At 46.5% G+C, this 18,705-nt stretch overlaps 1 protein-coding gene across 2 annotated transcripts in view; it reads right to left on the bottom strand.

Annotated features, from left to right (window-relative positions):
• Window positions 1-18,004, bottom strand: part of CTDSP2 (CTD small phosphatase 2) — a 53,863-nt gene extending 35,859 nt beyond the window's left edge. The window contains exons 1-2 of one of the 2 annotated variants that reach the window (XM_040425932.1): window positions 17,842-18,004; window positions 17,495-17,760 (exon numbers count right to left, since the gene is read on the bottom strand). In XM_040425932.1, the coding sequence (XP_040281866.1) occupies window positions 17,495-17,558 (64 nt within the window). In that variant the 5' untranslated portion in view covers window positions 17,559-17,760; window positions 17,842-18,004. Of the gene's footprint in view, window positions 1-17,494 lie in introns of both variants that reach the window. The other variant, XM_040425931.1, reaches the window with a different exon arrangement.
• Between the last annotated feature and the right edge of the window lie 701 nt (window positions 18,005-18,705).

The following is an 18,705-nucleotide window of genomic DNA, read 5'->3' as shown; positions in this document are numbered from 1 at the left end:
TTCTCCCAGCTTACCTCCGACATCATCTGATGCGCCGGAAAGTTGGCCATGTTCACACTGCAGGAACACCATATGTGAGTAAAAAGGAGGGCATTGCGATCAAGCACCACCTCTAGTTTTCTCTTCTCTAACTTTGGTTTTCTGGCCTACTTCCCTATTTTTAGGTGTCAGTATCGTACCCTGACTGTTGGGAATCACATGTCATGTTCACGACTGTATAAATCATCAGCGCCAATCTCCTTAATGTAACGTATTATCCAGTTTTGATTTATCTTATGATATTTAGTTTTTGTTGGGCCCTATACCTTCTTTCTTTTCCCACAGGACCCCCTGATGAACCCAGGCGGGGGAAACGTGTTGGGGCAGTAGGGAAACCCACCTTATGGCGTAATAGGGCCACCCAGGCCTAGGTACGAGGACGGGGAGACTCCACCTTTAGGGGTCACCCCCGGGCTGAGGATTCAGAAGAGCCACTTCAGGGCATCTGTTTCCGTTTTACGGACCTCATTGCCCATCCCGTCCATGTAATCACTGGCGGCCTCTATTGTAGCAGGAATATATTTCATTATTTAAAAAAAAACTTTTTCGCACTTACCTTGTGAAGTTTAGGATAGGTGGCCTGCGATGTCTGGTCCTTTTAAGTGAGTAAATAAAAGTAAGTTTTAAGGGGTCAATTAAATTTTTTTTGTTTTATTGAAAGGAAGCTCTAAAATAAAAAAAAAACTGTGTAGTTTATATTAAAATAAACCACAGCACTGGACCACGCCTGGTCAATAAAGAAAAAAAATAAAATAAAACTTTCCACGATGTATGGATGATTTACGGAGAAGGATCGTCTCAGGGCTGGCGATGCCTTAATGTAGCATCGAGGAGGCAGATGGTGCTTCAATCTGTCCTGTATATCTCATGTCACAGAGAAAAGCGAAGCAGGCCACTACTCAAGCTGTCCTCCGAGGGGCCACCCTGGGAGAGAGGACCCTTAAATTACATGTGCCAAAGATCAAGCCGAGGTGAAAGACAATACATTTCCTGTCAGCGGTGAGGTAAAGCGCGGAGTTTCTTCAGGGTAGTGCTGAAGCCGTAAGAACAATAAATTAGCCTCATAATAAAACCACGCCATTAGCCAGGTTTTATAGCTAAAGAACAAGGACTGGAAAGTCTTTGTACAAAATGTACAAAGCCCTGAGAGATCCATTACTAAAGAACAAATGAACAACTATTCACGATGAAAAAAAAAAATCCTCATTATATGAAGCGAAGACACGCGCCTGTAAAAGGGAAACAGATTTGTAATCTACAGAAATACCAAGATGGCTGAACTAGGCCGGCCCTGGTCACGCCTTGTGGTAGAGGAGGGAGCACCATGTACAGACAAGAACAGTGGACACCATGTTAGTTAGAAAGGTCACATTTAATACTTTAAAAAAAAAATGAAGATAAAACTATTATACGGATATATCTTTATCGGCTAAGGCTACTTTCACACTAGCGTTGTTTTAATCCGGCGTTCAATTCCGACACCGGAACTGCCCGCCGGATCCGGAAAAACGTGTGAAAACCTGATCAGGATTTTATCACAATGAAAAAACGCATTGGAAAAAACGGATCCGCCATTTATGGACTTTAACTTTTTTTTAACATTTTTCGGGTTTAACATGCAAAAGCCGGATCCGGTTTGACGGCGTTAATGCAAGTCAATGGGAAAAAGGCCGGATCCGGCGTTCAGTCAAAGTGTTCCGGATTTTTGGCCGGAGGTAAAAATACAACATGCTACGGTTTTCTGAAAAGCATGAACAGTCAAAAAGAGTGAACTGAAGACATCCTGAACGGATTACTCTCCATTCAGAATGCATGGGGATAAAACTGATCAGTTCTTTTCCGGATTTGAGCCTCTAGGACAGAGCTCAGCGCCGGAGAAGAAAAACGCTAGTGTGAATGTACCCTAAGACTATGTCCACATCTGTTCTGTTCAGCAGACTACTAGAACTGCGGTATCCAGCATAGCCAGACACCGCCGCGGCCTGCTGAATCTCCACTTAATATAATGGAAACTGCTGGGTTACCAGCAGAAAGCCACCATTCATGCCAGAAATCAGTGTGATTCCATTATAGAGAATGGGGATCCGGCGGGTGCCAGCGGTGTCTGGCTATAACACATACGTAAATTCTGGTAGTCTGCTCCTCTGCTGTAATAGACTACTGAAATACCATAACGCAGATGAGAACATAGCCTTACCAGAAACATTATTTTTGCGATATTGGCTCCAGATCTGAGTGATGGCTCAGGTAGACTCCTGATTGGACGCTAGAACTGTCACTCAGAAGAGGGGAGGGGCTGGGGAGTGTTCATTGCAGAAAACCAAGGGCACCGCCTGAGAGGATAGCCTTCTGGACAACTGTGGCAGCCTGCATGACTATAACCCAAGTTTATCTTTGCATTGCTCTCTCCGTGAACAAAAATATAAACACAACACTTTCGGTTTTGCTCCCATTTTGCATGAGCTGAACTCAAAGATCTGAAACATTTTCTACATACACAAAAGACCCATTACTCTCAAATATTGTTCACAAATCTGTCTAAATCTGTGTTAGTGAGCACTTCTCCTTTGCCGAGATAATCCGTCCCACCTCACAGGTGTGGCATATCAAGGTGCTGATTAGACAGCATGCACAGGTGTGCCTTAGACTGCCCACAATAAAAGACCACTCTGAAATGTGCAGTTTGATCACACAGCACAATGCCACAGATGTTGCAATGTTTGAGGGAGCGTGCAATTGGCATGCTGACTGCAGGAATGTCTACCAGAGTTTTTGCCCGTGCAATGAATCTTCATTTCTCTACCATAAGCCATCCCCTAGAGAATGAAGGGGGCCACACACGTTCCACAATTTGCGGAAGGGATGCGGACCCATTCTACAGACGTGTGAATGGACCCCTAGACAGATTTGTGAACAATATTTGAGAGTATTGGGTCTTTTGTGTATGCAGAAAATGTTTCAGATCTTTGAGTTTAACTCATGCAAAATGGGAGCAAAACCGAAAGTGTTGTGTTTATATTTTTGTTCAGTGAATATAAAGCTGCCCAGCGTCAGACTAAAGTCACTTGGGCCCACCAGAGGAAATTATTATGAGGGCCCACCCTCTGTGTATACAGGACCTTATCGGCCCTGTTTTATTAGGTGTCCATTATTGACAGAGCTTGGGGCCACCAGAGGATCCTCTGGTACTCTGGTGGGCCAGTCGGACCCTGGTGCTATCAGCAGTTTTTGGAGAGGTCAAAACTGTTGACAGTGGTGTACAACCTTTTCTGGTCTAAGGGCCACAATGTCATAATGAACAACAACCAAAGGCAGCAATACACTTCTAGTGTCCCCTCCTCTGCAATCAGCCCACCAGAGTGGACACCATAAACTACAACAGAGAAAGCTGCATACATGGACAGCGCCCGGCCCCCCTTTAATGTCCTTAGTCCTTTCTGGAGACCCCATTCTCCTGATATAGGGCGGTACTTCCCTAGGCCTCCTCCTCATCTCTCCGACATGGAAACTACATGGAGCAGCCACTCACAATCCCAAAGATGCTTTTTTTGTGTCTAAGGCTACTTTCACACCTGCGTTAGGTGCGGATCCGTCTGGTATCTGCACAGACTGATCCGCACCTATAATGCAAACGATGGTATCCGTTCAGAACGGATCCATTTGCATTAGCATTAACAAAAAAAAAAATATATATATATATATATATATATATATATATATATATTTTTTTTTTTTTAGTTTATGATAATGCAAACGGATCCGTTTTGACTTTACATTGAAAGTCAATGGGGGACGGATCCGTTTGAAAATTGAGCCATATAGTGTCAACTTCAAACGGATCCGTCCCCATTGACTTACATTGTAAGTCTGGACGGATCCGTTTGCCTCCGCACGGCCAGGCGGACACCCGAACGCTGCAAGCAGCGTTCAGGTGTCCGCTTGCTGAGCGGAGCGGAGGACAAACGGTGCCAGACGGATGCATTCTGAGCGGATCCGCCTCCACTCAGAATGCATTAGGGCTGGACAGATCCGTTCGGGGCCGCTTGTGAGAGCCTTCAAACGGAACTCACAAGCGGAGCCCCGAACGCTAGTGTGAAAGTAGCCTTAATGGTATTGGGCAGGACAGAATGGCAATGTGGGCCCTGTGTGGCCCCAGGCTATAGGTTGTACACCCCTGCTTTAATTGATATGCTCTTCTCTCAGTCGTTCCAAACTTGCCTGATAGAAGGAAAACTCCAAAAGAAGCCTGCAAATATCATTTTTCTGGTTTGCCAATGAAGGCATCACTTCTATATAACTTTGGTCTTTTCTACATAAAGGTATTCAAAGAGTAACTGCATTTTCAAAAAACTTTTGAAAACAGGGGACAGAAGCGCTCAACTGAATGCCGTCTTCTTCATTGCTGAAGAACAGAAGGCTTAGGGGTCCCACCGTCAGTAGAGAAGAGACAGAAGTCAGCAGATCGCCTCAGACGCCTCATTCTAGAGGGGTCCCTAGGACAGATCTAAAAGCTTTGTGAAAGTGCGGTAACTTTTTAGCATTAGGAGGAGAAATGCTCACACCGCGTGAGTAACAACTTTTATAAACTATATGTAGAATACATCTGGATGCGGCTGACAATACCAACTTTTTTGCTTTAATCACTCTGCCATCTTTAGATACAATTGCGGTCACCGCTCAACAATACATTTTGCCCCTACACGTCCAGGCTTTGGAAATCCCCTGTCCTGTGGATGCTCTCCTTGCCAATGAGCTGAATGCGGGGAATTCCACTGGCACTGTGCACATGACGTAAACAGCTTAAAAGGGTTTTCCAAGGGTGTTATGCTGGTGACCTATCCTCGGGATAGGTCAATAGGTCATCACTATCTGATGGGTGACGGTCCGACTCCCAGCACCCACGCTGATGTGTGCCATGACCTCCTCACAGCTTACCAGGCACAGTGCCATCCACTGGATAGTGGCTGTGCTTGGTATTGCAGCTTAGCCCATTCACTTGAATGGAGCGGAGCGGAGCTGCGCCTATGCCACGTCACGGATGAACGTGACGTCACTGACCTTGGAGGAGGCCACAACAATCAATGGAGTGGTGCAGCTTCTCTAAACAGCAGCGGGGGTGCTAGGACACTCGGAAAACCCTTTTAACGCACAGACAAGCAGGTGTGCCACGCCTGAGCGAGAGCCGCCATTGGTAGGGAATGGGACATACTGTATTTCTGAGCATGGCATACACCACGATGGCACACTGACCTACATATTGCCTCACACTGGCAGAAGCTAGAGCTTGACATGAGTCACATCCACGGTGCAGTAAATCAAGTAGCCTCTGTACTTGACGTAAAATACAGCACACACATCCATCAGCAGATATCAGCGACACTGTCTTCATGTCCTGCAAAAATTTTATCAATATAGAGCATGTTATAGAGCAGGAGGAGCTGAGCAGATGGCTATGCCACGTGGGTGGTCTCATCAGTGATGGGCAGCCAAATAGATGTCAATCACTGATGGTTTGCCAAGTAGGCGGTCCTAAGTGCGGAATGAGAAGAGAAATGAAAAAATGACAAGTTTTGTTGAATCTTTTCCCACCAAACTATATATTCATGCATTTTCATGGTGACACGTGCCCTTTAAGTGGGTGCAAGCACGCCCACAGGTTTATCTTTATATGTTCTAATTTGAAAAGCTGTGTCTTAAGGTCGATATACAAGAAAGGCTAGGCAAATCCGCCCGGCTATCTTCTTATGTGTATGGATTCCCGCTGAATTTTTATTTTTTTTTGCATTTTCACCCTTTTCTCAGTAGAGGGAAAAAAAATTGTGAAACAAAACTGAACTACACTTTAGAAAGCAAGGGACATTTTACTGCCAGAATGAGGTCTTATGTCTATCTGCCTGCCAACCGAAGACTGGACGGCTGCGGTCTCCACCAGCAGAGGGCGCTATCTGCAGTGCAGAATGGATAAGACACTATACGCACATGTATCTGCTGCAGCGCTGCGCCACACAGACTGATAGCAGTGGGAAAAATGTCTGCAAGTAATACACGGAACATAGAAGTCCTACATGGAGTAAGTATCATACCGGAGAGCAAGGGTGTGTCCTCTGTATACACCGATCAGCTGCCCTGCATTTACACCTCCGTGTCAACCAGAAATGAAACTAGTCACCATCAAAGGAAACCACCAAACAAACAAAGACTATTCATACTGTTATAAGAAGCACAAAGGACACTGATGACAGAAGTGCCCGTGCTGTTAACAGAACAATGACTATAGGCCCTGAGGAAGGGGAAAAGGGGACCATGTCCAGTACTCTGTGCAGAACCCATGGGACATGCCATGGAATAGCTGCTCATAAAGGGATTTTGGCAAATGCAGAATTGTCAACTTTTGATCATCATCCATGTAAATGCTAGCCAGTCATCTCTACCAAGGAAAATCTAAGGAATATTCCAGGATCGGGGTCATACGCAACTCCATACCAAACAGAAAACTAGTTATTTTTGCATTTCTTTTTATGAATAGTTTATTTTTTTTAGCATCATCATAAAAGCCTATTGTCAAAGGAGATGATCACTCTAGGTGGTCAATGCTGCTCGACATGTTTACAGACAGAGGAGCTCCTGATCTGAACATATCTGGTCTCACATCAGCATTGTGAGACCAGATATGTGGGAGACCAGATAGGTACCATTGTGAGACCAGATATGTGGGAGACCAGATAGGTACCATTGTGAGACCAGATATGTGGGAGACCAGATAGGTACCATTGTGAGACCAGATATGTGGGAGACCAGATAGGTACCATTGTGAGACCAGATATGTGGGAGACCAGATAGGTACCATTGTGAGACCAGATATGTGGGAGACCAGATAGGTACCATTGTGAGACCAGATATGTGGGAGACCAGATAGGTACCATTGTGAGACCAGATAGGTGCCAGATTCAGCACATAAATGACCCAAACAGAGCCAAACAGATACCACCGACTATAATGGGGTCCATTCAGTGGAGAAAGAAGTCCTGTATGCAGAACTTCTCTCTGCTGTTTTGGACAGAACCTGCAATGGAGCCTCCAACGCAGGGGTGAACGAGCCTCAAAGGGCATGGCTTCTTCTGCGTTTAACTCGCTTACCGTACTCACAGGATCTGGTCCCATTAGTGTTTGGTGGAATCGGCAATGCACGCTGATTAACATGGAGACTAGAAGGAGTTTCATCAGAGATAAATGTTCCTTCTAGGTACAAAATAGTGCCAGTGTAAAGAGCAGCTGCTTTAGCAACCTGATTCTAGCGTTTGTGTCTCCAGGGCAGGTTAGGAAATGAAAGATTCACTGCATTCTTCATATATTTGCTAGACATACTGTTCTGCATTCATAAGATGTCATTCATATGGAAACAATAAAAGGTCTGGATGTTCTCTGACTGCTAGACATTAAGATTCCCTCAGAGCTAGGAATAGAAGACAACTTCAGACTTTACTCAAAAGCACAGCATCTGATGTCTGGTGGCAGAGCGTGCCGCCATAGCTGCCTCCACAACGCGCAGCCCTCGGCATATACTGCAACCTGACCACTATGCCATATGCAGGACAACCCACCGTCTGCCTTAAAATCTCTGCATTACAGCCCTAAAGGTGCCCAAACACCTTAACTGGCCTGATTGCCCCATACACCACCTGCACTGCCTGACTGCCCCATGCACCACCTGCACTGCCCCATGCACCACCTGCACTGCCTCATGCACCACCTGCACTGCCTGACTGCCCCATGCACCGCCTGACTGCCCCATGCACCGCCTGCACTGCCTGACTGCCCCATGCACCGCCTGACTGCCCCATGCACCGCCTGCACTGCCTGACTGCCCCATACACCACCTGCACTGCCTGACTGCCCCATGCACCACCTGCACTGCCTCATGCACCACCTGCACTGCCTGACTGCCCCATGCACCGCCTGACTGCCCCATGCACCGCCTGACTGCCCCATGCACCGCCTGCACTGCCCCATGCACCGCCTGCACCGCCTGACTGCCCCATGCACCACCTGCACTGCCCCATGCACCACCTGCACTGCCCCATGCACCACCTGCACTGCCCCATGCACCACCTGCACTGCCCCATGCACCACCTGCACTGCCTGACTGCCCCATGCACCGCCTGCACTGCCTGACTGCCCCATGCACATGCAGCTCAGTTTGGACTTGCATGTATCTCTTTTCAATGAGGAGAGAAGAGGAACCCTCTAGCAATCCTACACTCCCAATCCTCCTCTCTCTCCACAGAGTCGGGAGTTCCCCATACGCATTAGGTTCAACTGTTAATTTTTTTTTTTTAAAGCCATATAAAAATATGTAAGCAAACAATAAAAAATAAATGTCAGCACAGCTACCGTAAGAGGGCGTGATCATAACAACGAACCGCCATTTACTTCTGGCCATCACTGAGAACACATGAATACGCGGCACCATGTTTGTCCTCAGCAACAAACGTGCATCTTGTAAAGCTAGGTGACAACCATGACATCCATCATAGCTCCTACAAGGGTGGCTCTGAAGCTCCTACAACTTTATCAAGCACATTTCCCACTTCAAAAATAAATATAATAAACCACAATTGTACTTTCCATCTTAAACTTTTCCCAGCCAGACGGCACAAAGGTTAATCCCTGTAGAACTCCACCACCAGTTTTTTTGGTACACCAGGAATTAAAGAGGACCTCTCACCTCTCCTGACATGTCTGTTTAGTAACTACCTGCATTCCCCATGTAATAACAGTTCTGGAGCTTCTATTCTCATGACTATGTTGTGCCATTCCTTTATTATTCCTGCTAGAAGTTATGTATGAATTGCTACCATTTTTCAGCGACGGTCCAGATAGATGTTTCTAGTTGGGGGGGGGTGTCCCTGCACCATCTGACACTGGCAGGACTGAGTAGACAGTGTCAGACTGTGCAGGGACACACACCTAACTGGTAACACCCATCTGGACCTTCATTGGAAGCTGCCAGTAATTCATGCATAACTTCTAGCAGAAATATTAAAGCAGTTGCCCACTATATAAAAACTTGAGCAACCCCTGTAAGTGGCCTAAAATAACAAATGAATGGATACTCGCCTGTTTTCTCCTCCTTCCTGCGCTGAACTCTGGTCCTCACCACTGCTCTTTGTATTTCTGTCTGCAGCGGTGATGTTCTGTGCACACAGGTAACCACTGCAGCCAATCCGTGACCTCAGCAGTACGTCATTGCTGCAGCCAGGAAGATGACGACTGGAGCTGAGCGCTCGAAGAAACAGGTTAGAAAACAGGCGAGTATACATTCATTTGCTATTTCAGGCCATTTACAGGGACTGTCCGAGTTTTTATGTAATGCCGACAATCCCTTTAAGGGAAAGGTACATCATAGAGTCATAAGAATAGAGGCTCCAGGATTATTACATAGGGGTGAAAGGAGGCACTAAAACAGACATGAGAGGCGACGGGGGCTCTTAAAATGAAGCTGAATGTCTCATGACAAAACCCAAAAAGAATAAATGGGACTGACCCAACGGCACAGTATTTATACACTGCTATGGGCGGGTTAACTGATGTTATCTGGCGGTGGTTTTACTTTGGTGACGTGTAAGTGTGGCTTGCCAGTCTAGGTAACAAAAAAAGCTCTATATCACCGGTGCCATTTGTCACGTTAATGGCTTATTTGCTTTTAGATAAGGCTATGGTTACACGGGCATTGGCGCCTTGGTCAGCAGTTCCCTCACATCTGATGGCAAGTTTAGCACAGCATGCAGCACTCTCTCCTTCTGTCCAAACGGAAACCATGACAGAACTCTGGCCGACTCTATTATAAGTCAATGGGGTCCATTGGGATCTGTTGTACAGAAGCCATGATGATTATATGAACAGAGGGCAACCATACAGACTTTCAGTCTGAGCCCTTTTTCTTCTACTGGGGAAATATCTACCATACTTGCAGCTTACTAACTACCTTAAAAGGGGTTGTTCACCCTGGGGTCCTCCCGGGTAGACGCCCCCCAGTGTGGCTGGACCTGCAGAGGGAGTCCTACCTACCCGATTCATGCCGCAGGGTTCTGGCTACTTCCCTTCCGTGGAAGACTGTAGCTCTGAGGTCTCCCCGCGACCACATCTGGTTTGATGCAGGTCACACTGGCTGCTGCAGCCAATGACTACTGGGTGCAATGGTGATGTCTCTCAGGTGCCATGTCACTGGGTCATATGACACACGGGATACACATCACTGCTGCAGCGGCCAACGTGACCTGTGTAAAAGTGGTTGTTGACATGGGGAGACCTGAGAACTGCGGCAATTTGGGGGCAAAGAAGGAGCTGGAACCTAGCGGCATGGATCGGCAAGTACGATTCCCTCCACAGTTCGCCAGGGGTGAACAACCCCTTTAATAAGCAGTAACCTGTGAGGATAATCATGGCTGCCTTCCTTTAGCTCAGAGCTGCGTTTGGCTTACAAGTCAGGAAATTCTCCAGACGTAGACATTTATCTGTCGGACATAGTGTCCTTTTGGCACACGTCTGTCTGGTCTGGTATATCCTTATATACATATACACACACGGGATATTTTCTCGCATTCACATGCGATTACATAAAAGGTAAATTGTGGAAGAAAATCTGATGCAAGTGAAAACCCAAGTGGATACAAAGTAACTAATAAAGATAACATACCAGCGACTAAAACACGGGGCTGATTGACAAGCTGCTGCTTTCTAGAAACTGTTATTTGGCATAGCCAGAACGTAGACGCCAGTGAGCCCCACACCCAGCGTCAAACGTCTCCGGTTACTCCGTCAGGAAGTTAACCCATTAGATAACAGCAGAGGAAGTCTCATAGCCACCAGGAATGCAGAATCTAGATGTAAAGAAACAAAAAAAGACAGACAGAATCCTCTGTGGCGTTACCCTTGAACTTCCATCTAGGGGAGGTTACCGCGCTGTACACAATACAGACCTATAGCTCCACGTATGCGGCAATGCCGAGTGCATGGACCCAAAAAAAATCTTTTTTTTTTTCTTCTTTCGCTTCTTGCTGGGTGTCATACCGTTATTATTTTTACGCTTTTTGCTTCTTGAAGGACAAGTCATTTTTTGGGTTCCTATGTTGACATTTAAAGGAGGATTCCAGCATTCAAAGCAACTAACGTTAGAGGTTCTGCAGTTTGTGAAATTCTCAACATGGGGGGCTTGCTTTTTGGCATTCAGGAGAATACAGGGGATGAGAACGGCCCGGACTAGATGTCAGCAATGCAAGATGGTCTCGGCTCTCAACATGGCTGGCTGCTAAAGCCAAGCTGACGCTGGGTGACAGATATGACGTATTAGACACTTTCCTCTTACACCCCACCTCTTAGCTGGCTCACTTAACACCAATAATTTAGCGCAATTTTGCACAACGAGTGTTTCCATTTTTCTACTCGCTCATAAAGGGGTAGGGCTCGGAGGGAAGGGCCACGGCCTAACATGCAACGTCTTGTGCCAAAACTGTGCCACAATTCTGGCGGAAAATTCTGCCTCAAAGTAAGCCAATCAATAGTTGTTAGGGTAGGTTTACATTTGTGTTAAACGGATCTGGCCTACCCAGGTGCTGCCGTTTACCCCCGGAAACCCATTGATTATATAGGGCTTACATAGCATACACAGCTTAAATAGGGTTAAAGGGTTGTCTCACCAGCAAATGGCATTTATCGGGTGGAGAAAGTTAATACAAGGCACTTTATAATGTATTGTGATTGTCCATATGGATTCCTTTCCTGGCTGGATTCATTTTTCTATCACATTATACGCTGCTCGTTTCCATGGTTATTACGACCACCCTGCAATCCATCAGTGGTGGTCGTGTTTTCACACTATAGAAGAAAAAAAAAGCATCGGCCTATGCACACTCCCGTGGTCCCGGCCACTAGAGAGGCTGGCGCTTTTTCCTAAAGTGTGCAAGCACGACCACTTCTGATGTATTGCAGGGTGGTCGTAACCTCTGAAAACAAGCAATGTATAATGGGGTGGAAAAATGAATGAATCCAGCAAAGGAATCAATATGGACAATCACAATACATTAGTAAGTGCCTTGTATTAACTTTGTCTACATGATAAATGTCATTTGCTGAAGTGAGACAGCCCTTTTAAAGGGGTTCTCCCATCTCAGACAATGGGGGCATATCACTAGGATATTCCCCCATTGTCTGATAGGTGCGGGTCCCACCGCTGAGACCAGCACCTATATCGAGAACAGGGCCCCGCAAGTGAAAGAGGGCGCACTGCGCATGCGCAGCCACCCTCCATTCATTCATTCCTATGGGGCCGCCGAAAATAGCTGAGCGCTGGCTCGGCTACTTCCATCGGCCCCATAGAAATGAATGGGAGACTGGGCCGCGCATGCGCGGTACGCTCTCATTCACTTCTATGGGAGCAGCGCTTGGTGCTGGACTGACCCCAGGAAATCTGGGGTCCTCCAGCCACAGCTCTCCCCGCTCCGTTCTCGTTATAGGTGCGGACCCAGCAGTGGGACCCGCACCTATCAGACAATGGGGGCATATCCTAGCGATATGCCCCCATTGTATGAGATGGGAATACCCCTTTAAGTGTGGAGATCAGAGGTTGCCCTAACCATTACAGTCCGGACTATGGAGCAGTAGGCCATGCAGGGAGGTCAGGAGACATAGGTGCCCAAGTAAAGACTATGGGGGTCATTTATCAAACTGGTGTAAAGTAGAACTGGCTTAGTTACCCATAGCAACCAATCAGATTCTACCTTTCATTTTGGACAGCTCCTTTGGAAAATGAAAGGAGGAATCTGATTGGTTGCTATGGGCAACTAAGCCAGTTCTACTTTACACCAGTTTGATAAATGACCCCATATATCTAAGTCTTATCAAGATTTTGTAGTTGAGATCAAAGGCCAGTTCCATGACACCTTTCTCTCAGATCACTTCCCATACACGTTATCCCTTGTGTACTGGTATTTAACATTTTCTGACTAGTCCCCAAGCTAATCTGGGGATCACCTACAGAGGTATTTCGTAAATCACAAGTGCCAAACACCAGTAAAAAAGCAGACTACCCTGCCATGCTGGTACTTGTAGTTTCACAAAAGCCCGAAAGCCAGGGGTTACTGACCGGGAAGAGAATAATTTTCAGTGTCAGGTCAAAAAGCACCGAATAAGGCCTATTTCACATGACCGTATGGCTTTTTCAGTGTTTTGTGGGCCGTTTTTTCTGGATCCGTTTTTCATTTCTGTTTTTCCGTATATACAGTATATAGTAATTACATAGAAAAAATTGGGCTGGGCATAAAATTTTCAATAGATGGTTCCGCAAAAACGGAACGGATATGGGAGACATACGGATGCATTTCCGTATGTGTTACTTTTTTTTTTTGCGGACCCATTGACTTGAATGGAGCCACGGAACGTGATTTGCGGGCAATAATAGGACATGTTCTATTTTTCAACGGAACGGAAAAAATGAAATACGGAAACAGAATGCATACGGAACACATTGTGTTTTTTTTTTTTTTGCGGAACCATTGAAATGAATGGTTCCCTATACGTAACGGAAAAAACGGCCCGTAAACAGAAAAAAAAAAAATTAAAAACGGCCGTGTGAAAGAGGCCTTATAATAATGATCATGTCGCACCATCCGGGCTAAGTAATTCTCATTACCGGAAGAGTCCCTAATTAGCCTGGACAGACCACACGTTAGCGAAAGAATGAGCTATTCATTGTGTGAGAAAGTACACGGCAATCCTCACATAGCGCGATGCGTGTCAGCACACGAGTCCTTCATGCTGTTGTTACCAAACCTGTACTGTAGGGGCCAAGATAATGAAGGGATTTAAAAAAAATACAAAACTAAAATAAATGGGAATAAAAAGAACCTTGGGGGACATTTATTAAGCGATTGACTCCCCATTCGGTGCATTGAAGTCCAAGATTTTGTTGCAAAACTTGCATCAAAATCTGTGACTCCCCCCCCCCCCCCTTACTCCACGTTTCAGAAGTGGCGTGGTGAGGGCAGGAGGGGGTGTTGCAGCAGGTCCGCCACGTTTACCTTTGTTTTCTGGTGTGAATAAAGCGACTAAACTGTGGCATGGAGCCAGAGAGGTGTGCGCCTCTACCCAAACGTGGCCCATCCTCCAGCTGCGGCTGACACAGGCCTCGTTTCCGCGACCGAGCATGGTCATATGCATGAGCCCCGATGTCAACTGAATGCACCAACCAACCATCGGCAGAGGTTGGAGAGAAGGATCAGGCTGTTCAATTTCAACATGGTCGATCCTTTTATTCTCAAGGAGATAAACTGCATATTCCCTCCTCCCCATGGCAGCACCTGCCTACTGTATTGGGAAGGGGGGGTCAGCTAGATAACGGTTATCTGAAGGAGCAACTAGCCAGCTTGATCCTGCTCTGATCAGTCCCAGTGGGCGGTCAATGACTGACAGCCTTAGGCCTCTTTCACACGAGCGTGACGGATCGGCTCCGGATGCGTTCAGTGAAACTCACACCAGTTCAGTCAGTTTTGTCTGCGGTTACGTTCAGTTTTTTCCACGCGAGTGCAATGCGTTTTTTTTTACGCGCGTGATAAAAAAACTGCAGGTTTACAAACAACATCTCCTAGCAGCCAACAGTGAAAAACGCACTGCATCCGCACTTGCTTCCGGATGAAATGCGTTTTTCTACTGAAGCCCCATTCACTTCTATGGGGCCGGGGCTGCGTGAAAAACGCAGATTATAGAACATGCTGCGTTTTTTCACGCAACGCCGAACTGATGGATGAAAAAAAAAAAAAAAAACGCTCATGTACACAGACCCCATGAGATAAATGGGTCAGGGTTCAGTGCGGGCGCTATGCATTCACGTCACGCATTGCACCCGCGCGGAAAACTCGCTCGTGTGAAAGAGGCCTTATTGGAGCGTATGTAACGACGGCTGGCAGTCACCGAGTATGTCACCTACTAGATTTCTAAATCCGGCAGCTGAAAAATAAATTTACAGTTTACACAGGGCGTCTGCCGCACGCAGACGAGATCCCACCCACGGCGACCATTAGCAGCACAATTCTGAAGGCAGCTCAGCTTCAACCACAAAATTGTGCGCCCGTCGACCTCCAAGGGGGGGGGGGGGGTAGTCACGTGTAACATCCAGTGTGTGAACCCGCCCTTACACCGATCACCAACCACATGATCAGCCTGTTCAATGGGTGCAACCAGACCCGTCAAATCATTTCACTGGCGGACAGAGTAAATATTTGTGGCGCTAAGAGTCCACATGATAAATCGGTGATACCGCAGGAGCCAATCAACAATAGCCATGACGTGACGGGCGTAAGTCTCAGACTAGGACAGAAGCAGGAACACATCTGGGCAGAGGCGGAACGTACATTTGCAAACTATAAAGTAGTTGTTTCCTTTATAATACAAGCGCGCCGGCGCGCCTCTCCTTCTTATCTTCTAGACAGGTGTGACAGCGTCAAGAGGAAGGGGGGACGGATACACAGATAATGACAGAATATGCATCGGATCCATTTCCCATCAAATATACCGTTTTTGGCATGTGTCCTGCTTTACCAAAAATAGGAGGATCATGTGGCCCCTCTATCCTCCTGAATACGGGGCCGCACGATGACAAGAGGTAAACACAGTCATCTACATACATCGTCTCAGCGGGTAGAGGGTCCTCGGCTCTAGCTGATCCCCCCCATAGGAGATGCAGGATTCTCTCTCATTCCTTGGACCGTGAAAAATCATTGCAAACATAAAACCCGCGTACAAACCAATAAAACTGTAACAACGTCACAGCAGATAAAGCGTGCAAATCCTTCTACAGAAGTGATGGTTATAAACGGATATAAGCGACACATTCCCCTCCCCCCCCCTTAAAAACACTCTCTCTTCCATGGGGTTCACACAAAAAAAAAATATATACTGTTCCTTTTTTTCGGTTCTGTCACCTGTCGGAGCCTGTTGTCACCCAGTGCTTTTCAAATCTGCAAGTCCCCCGACGCTAAACGGCGAAAAATCAATGGCAATGCAACGGGCGCCGAGTGCCAAATGTAAATGCACTGCAGATGGTTAATGGCAGCGCATGAAATAACGTGAAGAGGCAGCTGCACCTGACCAGCGCACATCAACATCAATCTGGACCCAACACGCCCCATCGGTACAGATAGGTCACTGATTCCCGCGTTAACCCTTCCACAGCCACCATAACAACATGGGCTGAGCTCCACAGACAGCCATCACATGGCACCGACAAACTAACACAGGAATCCATTTTGAGCTCAGCACAGACCCTTTTTTTTTCCTTCTTCTTTATGGCAAATACCCCCACAGTGAAAACATTTCAAGGGCAGCGATAGAACGACGGATCGCCGAATCTTCCGTCCAGCCAGGCTATACGTGATCTCCCCGCACCGCCACAAAGGGGCGTGAGGCGCAGATACCTGTGCGATTCTGGGAACGGCTGTTTGTTTTGCTGAAAATAGAATAGCAGCGACTTCTCCTTCTAGCAACGCAGGTGGAGCGAGGTGAATAACCTTCGGGGCCACAAAAACAAGCGCAGGCTACACGGCAAATGTCAAGTCCAAGATGGACTCCCGGAGACCAGATAGGACATTCTCTAGAATGTCCTAAGTCGAGTGTAGCTTTTGGTTGAATGTTAAAAATACGCAAGTAAAAGAAAAAAAAAAAATAGAACAAAATAAATAAGTATATACATATATAAAAAAAAATTGGTAAAAAAAAATAAAGAAAAATAAATAGGTATATAGATATATAGATATATATAGCTAAAAGAAATCTATAAAAAAAAAAAAATAGGTAAAAAAAAAAAATAGCTAGGAAAAGTCTATAAAAAAAAATAGGTAAAAACATCTATAAAATAATAGCTAAAAAAAATCTATAAAGAGGTCAAAATATAAAAAAATTGGTAAAAAATAAATCTAAATAAATAAGTAAAAAATAAATACAAATAGGTAAACAAAAAAAATAACTAAAAATAAATAATAAAAAAAAACAATAAAAATATGGAAAAAATTAATAACGAATAAGTGAAAAAAAATAAATAAATAAACAAATGTTGTTATCAAAACCAAGCAGGAGGTGAGACCCTCTTATAGTACCTGTCTGGGGACCAATGAGAAGAACTGGAGACGTCAACAGTTAAGGCATCCAAAAGCCCAAATGATACCCCCCAAAAAACAAGGGTGGCCCCCAAAAACACAGCAAGCTGAGCTCCTCCGAGCACTGACAGGTGAGGGAATCCGCCATCAGCAGGCTGCATTATTTAAAATGTGTAGTGATCACACCCCCCACACAGGGAGGGGTCTTCACTTGTTTTCCTCTAGGACAGTGACATAACTGGGGACATTCATCACACATACAATGTTACAATAGAAATATGCCAGGGGGGCACAGGGTGGGCGCAGCTCACCTTGTTTTGGATGCACCAGAGGCTCGTCTCTCTGCACTTGGGTGATGATACAGCTGCTTTCCATCTAATACTTGCACGGATCCAGTGCTGACCGCGTCTTGCCCGATCTGATCTGCAGATCTCCGCCCGATGCCGTGGTGCCCCTCAGCGAGCCCTCGGTGCACCCTGCCGCCCAGAACAGCACCCCGCCGGGATCACACAGCACATACAGGCGCGCGAGGCTCCCAGCCCAAAGATCCGAATTGGTTCAACATGGAGAATCCAGACTAAAGAGAAGCAAAACAACAGAGGAAATAGGACGGGCTGTTTCAAGGTCCCCCCTCCACCCAATACTATAGATAAACAACCTCCCCGGATCTGCCTCTTCTGCTCCGCAATCCTCTCTGGAGCTGCACCCCGGGAACGTAACTTGGCTCACAATTAGAAGCCGCGGTCGTCAGAGCGGGGGAAATAAAAGATTTCGTGGAAATTAAGCTTTGTTTTCCTAGAGCAGGGCAGTGTGATCGGGGAGCCTTGAAACCGCCGCCGCCTCGGATTGGCTGCCCGGTCTGTGGGCAGTATGAAAAGGGCGGGCTTTTACTATGCAGTGTTTATCTAACGACATTCCAGCGCATAAACCGTGTGCGGCTAATGGCCGAGAGTGCGCGCCACAGGGGGAGCCATGCATGTGGCATCACGGGGCAAGTGGCCCCTCAGCCCTGGCCCTTTGGGCTCCTGCCGTGTGCGCTCTGCATTTTGCGGAGTGGAACTTCCAGAGGCCATAACAGAACAGTCCTATCCTTGTCTGTAAGGGTGGGTTCACACTAGCGTTATGGAGTCCGTTATTACGGGATGCATAAGACGGACGCCTTTAGAGGCGTTTCATTTTGATCCGTCTTAATAGAAGTCTATGGGAATCGTAACGGATCCGTCTGGGTCCTGTTAGGCAAGACGGAAAACAAAGTCCTTGTCGACAGGACTTTTTTCTCCATTCTGCATAACGGAAACCGGACGGATCCGTCGTTCTTCCTCATAGACTTCTATTAAGGGCTCTTTCACACCTGCGTTCTTTTCTTCCGGCATAGAGTTCCGTCGTCGGGGCTCTATGCCGGAAGAATCCTGATCAGGATTATCCCCATGCATTCTGAATGGAGAGAAATCCGTTCAGGATGCATCAGGATGTCTTCAGTTCCGGAACGGAACGTTTTTTGGCCGGAGAAAATACCGTCCGT

Source organism: Bufo bufo, chromosome 3 (genome assembly GCF_905171765.1).
Source record: "Bufo bufo chromosome 3, aBufBuf1.1, whole genome shotgun sequence".
NCBI lineage: Eukaryota > Metazoa > Chordata > Amphibia > Anura > Bufonidae > Bufo > Bufo bufo.
The sequence above is the reverse complement of the archived record's forward strand: the minus strand, read 5'-3'. Positions and strand labels throughout refer to the sequence as shown.